Here is a 6,290-nt window from a genome sequence, read left to right on the forward strand (position 1 = left end):
CAAATCATGCTGGCCGATCAATCTCTTGTTTCATCTTCTCCTCGTCAGCTGGCAGTGGAGTCGAACGGTACGTTCCAAAACTGTAATGTGCCTTTCGCGTCGGTTCAGCTGTAGCTTTTCATCCTGTACTGGTCAGTCCGGAATCTCTCTCTCTAGTCATATTTTGGGCGTTGTTTGGCGCAAGCAGATAACCCTGGCTCTGTATCCAAAATCGTGAATCTTCTGGGTGACAAGAAAATCATGAAAGGTGTGAGGAGATTGCTCCGTTTGCTAATTGCTCCAGGCAAGGAAGGTATTATCACGTGAACATCATTTGTGGTTGCAAGAAGATCCAAACGCCCTATGCTTGCTTTCACCGAGAAACGCAGGCAGCTAGGGAGATCTGGAGATTCGTTACTCCAAACTGGCCATTTCCGGTGGTTGGATTGGACGGCCAGGGATCTCCGGAAAAAGGCGCGCGCCAACTAACAGCCATGGCGGGAACCTAGCTAGGTCGTTAGACGGTGCCAAACCGCTAATCCCATGTGCTATGATTACGCGGCTGTTGTATCTATAATCTTCTCGTCTACTCTATCATGGCGACCAAGAACCCAGATGCTTGGCGGACGCACGAGAGGCGCAAGCCATGACTCGAAAGGGCGGAGCATGTGGTGGTGGTTGCCATCATGCGAGCCATGGAGAAAGGGAGAAAAGGAACGCCATTGCTTCCAAAGATCTTCTTTGCCACTACAGTAGGGGCTCAGCCTCCTCTTTTCGAGCTTTCTTGGGGAGCGGATTTGACCTGAGCTTGCCGGTGCCGGGCCCGTTTGCGCTTGGGCCCGAGTACCACATGGGCATGGGCGGCCCTGTTCGTCCTCCCGAGGAATCTGACGCGGTGACACGTACCATAGCCACCAAATCCAAGTTTTGCTGTGCTGCCCACACCCGGTTGTCCTCCACGCCTCCATGGCTACGACCTTGAGATCGAGTAGGCGCGTGAAAAACCTGGAAGAGCCGAGATATTCAGAGCCACTGTGTAAAACTTTGGAGAGATAACACCATCCAACATCGGTGGTGGCGGGCAATTGCGCCAACCAATGTCATATCCTTGTCCCGCGTGCGCCCACTTCCTCCCTCTCTGCACCCAGAATTAGGCTCACGCTCAGCGGCAGTGACAGCCGGAGGAACACTGTCGCTGCTGGTGGCCAGGCAGTGATGCGCAACAAAAATGGGACGGATCCGGTGGACCAGCGCTAGGATTTGCACTTGGCCGCGTCCCGGAATCGAGATGGCAACGAGCCTCATTGCCTCAAGCTTTGGCGTCGGACGGCCGATCTTTCGCTGCCTGAACCGTTGTCTGGGCATTATTTACGCAGCTATAGTTCCCGCCCTTGGCGCCATTAGATGGCGCGGCGAGCATCATCCTGATGGATGCCACTGACATTTCACGCGCGAATCACATTGCCGCATTTTGGTTTTCTTCGTTCAGAAAAGAAAAAACCTCAATCAGAGCTAGTAGCGAAACTTGGGGAAGCTTTCGCTGTTGGGCGCTTGGCATGCCATGTGCCGGATCAGTGATGCAGAAAGGGAAAGCAGTTTTCAGGTACATATGACCTATTCTTCAGCAGTAGCACCCTCATCGCGTGCACAGAGAAATTAAGTACACAACCAACCAAACCAAGAATTTTCAAGACAACCAAGAATATATTTGACTTGTTAACCCATGCATGCATACTCGAAAGAGGAACGACGATTTAATCTCCTAGCTACAACAAGAGGCTAGTTACTCAGAACGAACAACCCCCACTGTCCGGTGTTGAATTCACTTGAACTGAATTGAATAGTGTGGTAGTGATCAAGCGGAGTTGTTGTCTTCTTCTTCTTGAAGGAAAAGAAAGAAAACACACGAGTTTACACATGGCCAACATGCAGGAGCCAAGGGCGGCCAAGTCGGGACGCTGGCTTTCTGAGTCATTGACACGAGCAAACCAACAAACACATGCCCTAGCCTGACCTGATCTGATCCACGTACCAAAGCACATCGACCCCTCCCGGTGGAGACCTGCCCTACCTCCATGGCTCCATCCATCCAACCCTGACATTGTCCTAATCCCCAGTGGACAATTAACAAGTACCCAAAAGCATCAGTTTATGATAGACTATTTTATTAGCATCTTCTGCTGACATACTAGAATATACTACTGGTATCTGGTACAGTCTGAGGCCCACTATCTTCCATGCCCTGGATACTTATTTGAGCACCACTCCCCCATTATGCTCATCAACCCACAATATTGAAAGCAGGCCAGCTTATTTTAATAATACGAATATAAATAAATCAGGTTAGCTAGCTTGGTGATCATAAAATTGTCAAACTCCCTCTGCTTTTAATAAATAAGGTTTATATTTTTCTAAAGTCAAGCAAAAGAAACTACAATCAAACTTTTAGAAAAACATATCAGGAAGATATTCAATAGGATTATTTGAAACTATAGTTCATCATGTAGGTAATTTTATTGATTTTGTAGTTTGTACGATAATGATCGGAAAGTGCTTTTGACACATGAGCACCGGTGCTCCCGATTTTATATAAAAAAATTCGGTGAGACTCCAAAAAAATCTAAAATTAAATACGTGCTTACATATATACTTTCCAAAAGTACAAAGAAATTTAGGGCAAAATATGTCGTATTTTAAGCTATACAAAAAACAAATTTCTGAGAAAAAACTCAGATTTTCGCACCAATATTGATGACATGTATATGTATTCATGAAATAAAATTTATGATTTTTTGAAATAGAAAATATACAATTTTTAAAAAACTTAATCAAACCTAACTGGTTTAGCCTTTTTAAAAATATAATATAAATCAGAAATTCAATTCGGCTCCAAGGTGCATATTCTCCGTGTACCAAAAAAATATATTTGAAAGTGTCGAAAAAATCTTACAAAAAATTCGACATGTACATCTCCATAGTATATGTGAGTTTGCCAAGTTTCATGATTTTTTTTGTGGTCTATGTAAAAAAGAGAAAATTTATCTTGTGAACAACCTTATTCTCATCACTGATTTTTTTCTTTTTACACACGCCACATGATAAGTCGATTTTTCCTGAAACGACTTTGTGAGCGTGTAGCACGTGAAGATGTACATGTAAAGTTTTTATTTCTGCTTTTTTAAAATATTAAAATGTGTGTAAAGTGCATTTTAAAATGAAGAGAGCATATGCTCCGATGTTCCAAAACACCACCCCGAATATAAACCTTGTTCACTGAAAGGAAGGTACTATGTAAATCGTAAAAAATCACATAGCCTGGGCTGAGCAACCAAGGGCAAATCATTAACATGTGGACGAGCACAACCCCTCGCTCATATTCAAAAGCCCTTCTTTTCGAAGACAAATGTATTTAAAAAGCCTTGAGACAAACCGGCCAGCTAGGCATCACCCCCCAAAGCTCCAGCTAAAAGCTCAGTTTGCTGAGCTATCTGTCACACTAAATTATTGAAACCATTATCGTGCTAACATCATCACTGGCTAGAAAGAAGCATGCATGATTAGGCCTTATATCGATTACATTATGGCCAGGAGCCAACCAGCTGAGAGTTATCTAGAGAGTAAATCTATGGACTACCGGCTTCGGTGAGGTCCCATGTAATGTCATGGCTTAGCACCTAAGAGTTGACGCTTAGCGCCAGCTTAGCTTTTCCTTTGGTTGGAACGCGGAAATTTCGATGGGGTTCTAGCGGGAATGGCTTGTTTCGCGCGTAATTCCTGTGTTGTGGTTTGTGAACTTGCGTTGAAGAATCAAGAGGGATATCCTCTATGATATGATTAGGGTACAACGACCTTTCTTAATTTCTCTAGAGAAGATTCTTTGTCTACCAGGGAAGATCTCATTGAAGCTACAGGTAAAGGCGTATCTCATATTCTCATTAAAATTACATGCTCCATTTATAGAACAGTAATATACTTACTACTAATAATGATAAAAAGAAATTAAAGAAGAAGGGAAAAAAAGGATTGGTCAGGGAGAGCTTTGACCTCCCGAGCGATCGAAGAGAGTAACAAGCTACTCTACCTACAACCAGAGAGGTCCCGATCTGTTACCGCGAAGCCGCCGGCCTCACGCCTCCTCAGCTACTTCCCCGCCGGCGGCCGGCCGTTTCGATCACATCACATGACGCTGCAGGAGTTTGGGTTCTCGTCGTCGAAGAGGCGGTACGAGTCCTGGAGCGGCAGCGGGGGCGCCGGCGCCGGCGCGTGCGTCCCCGGCGGGCTGTAGTAGTCCTGGTAGTAGGACTCGGGCGACGCGTGCGGGTACGGCATGTACAGGTACGACGGCGACCACTGCTGCATTGGCTGCCCCTGCTGCGAGTACGCCTCCTGCGGCGGTGGCATCATGTTCATCGACGAGGAGTACCCGTGCTGCGGCTGCGGTGGTTGCTGCTGCATGGAGTACCCCTGCTCCGGCTGCGGCGCGTAGTAGGAGACGCTCGCTTTCGGCTGCGCCATGTGGTAGCTCATCACCGGCTGCGGAGCGTAGTAGGGGCTGTACTCCTGGTGCGCGTGCCGAGGAGGCAGGGACCTGTCGGTCGCGGCGACCTCCTTGGGCTTGCTCTGCTTCTTCTCCTTCGCCTCGCTCTCGCCATTGCCGGCCTCCTTCGTGGGAGCCTCGGCAGCTTCCTTGGCCGGCTCGGCGACCTTTTCCTTCACCTCGGCGGCCTCGCTCTGGCCGCCGTCCTTCTTTGCCTCGTCGCTTGGTTTCGCCTCCTCTTTCACAGCCGTCTTCTCTGACTCGGTTTTCTTGTCCTCTGCTTCAACCTTTTTCTCCGAGACTGCCGGCTCCTGCTTCTCCGCGCTCTCGGCCTGCGGCTCCTTCACCGGCTCCTCCGCCTTTTTCTCCGCCGGAGCATCATTCTTGCCGCCGTCCTGAGCGGCAGGCGCCGGCGCCGGCGCCGGGGCCTTGGTCGCGGCGGGCGCAGGCTCGGGGTCCTTGGCAGGCGAGGCGTGCAGGTTCTGCCAGTGCAGGGCCTGCTTGCCCGACTTTTGCAGCCGCTGGATGAGCGTCTGGGCGTCCACGGTGCCGGTCACCGTCACCTTGTGCTGCTGCGCGTCCACCTTCACCTCGTTCACGCCTGAACAACCAAAAACGACGACCGCTCCATTAATCTAAGCCCAAAACCACACGGAAATGCGACGGAAAGGAAGGACAGGACGAGCGAGCGAGGAATCGGAGAGTGACTGTACCTTCGATGGCCTTGAGCACCTTGCGGACCTTCTTCTTGCAGCCATGGCAGTGGATGGACACCCTCAGCACGAAGGTCTGCAGATTCAGGAAGACGGCGTCAGAAATGTTACATTAGCGAGTGAATCTGACGGTTGCCTGCCGCCTCCGTCTGCTGACGGGAGAACTAGCTAGCTAGGAAGGGTGGAATGGTGGCGCACCTGTAAGGCCTGTTGACCCGACGCCATGGGAGGAGAGGCGCGCTGCGCTGTAGACTGGTCGCGCTATCTCGCTGCTTGCCTGGGGGTCTCTCGCTGGAATCTGTGGCTCAGCTGACGACTTGTTGGGAACTCAGGGGAGGCCGCATCTCCGGTGGTCTACTTATAGTGGGATGGCAAGAGGCGGATGCGGGGATGGGGCGATGCAGTCCACCACTGACTTCTCGGCCCGGTTGTTATGCTGACTGTGCCAGTATTGTTGCTGGCGGCGGCGGTGGGTACGAGTATCCCTTCCTAGGTACCAGCCGTCGAGAAAGAATTCTACACCGCTACCTGGTGGTTCCGCCGCACCTGGATTGGATAATTTGTTATTGAATTCAGGTTTCTTTTCGCGTTACTGAGTGATATCCATCGTTGTGGAACCCCCTCTTCTCTCTCGTCGTTTCCTTTTGGTGACCGAGAGGGGAAAACCCTAACCCCTGCTGCCTCTTCCCTCACATCTCTCTCTCCATTCCCTTGCTGATCCCGGAGGCTACGCCCGATACCGGCCTCACGCGTGGCTTGGAGGCTAGACACGGTTCCTTACAAGTGCGACAATTTGCTGGTGATTGGCGGCTTTTACATATCGATGATGAAGGCTAGACGGTGAAGGATCGCGGTTTCGATCGGGGTTGGTGGAGATGGGTCTCCTGGCGACTAGACGAGTCTAGTTGAGAGGATCGACTCACATTTACATCAATATCGTCATCTACAAGTTTCGCTAGATTGATCAACGAGGGTATGATCTGTTGCATTTCTCTCTTCGCATATGATCTTAGTGTTGGTGCGGTATTTTATTTTTTTGCGCAGCGATCTCCCCAACATAT

At 49.6% G+C, this 6,290-nt stretch overlaps 1 protein-coding gene across 1 annotated transcript; it reads right to left on the bottom strand.

Moving 5' to 3' along the window:
- Positions 1 to 3,885: 3,885 nt before the first annotated feature.
- LOC124680875 (heavy metal-associated isoprenylated plant protein 35-like) lies at positions 3,886 to 5,638 on the bottom strand. Its single transcript, XM_047215910.1, has 3 exons — positions 5,428 to 5,638; positions 5,230 to 5,305; positions 3,886 to 5,117 (listed from the first exon to the last, which is right to left on the bottom strand). Exons 1-3 carry the CDS (start codon positions 5,452 to 5,454, stop codon positions 4,156 to 4,158), a joined length of 1,065 nt encoding a protein of 354 aa, XP_047071866.1. The 5' UTR covers positions 5,455 to 5,638; the 3' UTR covers positions 3,886 to 4,155.
- Positions 5,639 to 6,290: the final 652 nt, after the last annotated feature.

The sequence above is a fragment of the Lolium rigidum genome, unplaced genomic scaffold (genome assembly GCF_022539505.1).
Source record: "Lolium rigidum isolate FL_2022 unplaced genomic scaffold, APGP_CSIRO_Lrig_0.1 contig_30137_1, whole genome shotgun sequence".
NCBI lineage: Eukaryota > Viridiplantae > Streptophyta > Magnoliopsida > Poales > Poaceae > Lolium > Lolium rigidum.

Coding starts and splice junctions, on each gene's coding strand:
- LOC124680875 (XM_047215910.1), bottom strand. CDS start 5,454: ATGGCGTCGGGTCAACAGGCCTTACAG. Junction 5,306..5,427: donor CGGGTCAACAGGCCTTACAG/GTGCGCCACCAT, acceptor CTGAATCTGCAG/ACCTTCGTGCTGAGGGTGTC. Junction 5,118..5,229: donor GGTGCTCAAGGCCATCGAAG/GTACAGTCACTC, acceptor TTGGTTGTTCAG/GCGTGAACGAGGTGAAGGTG.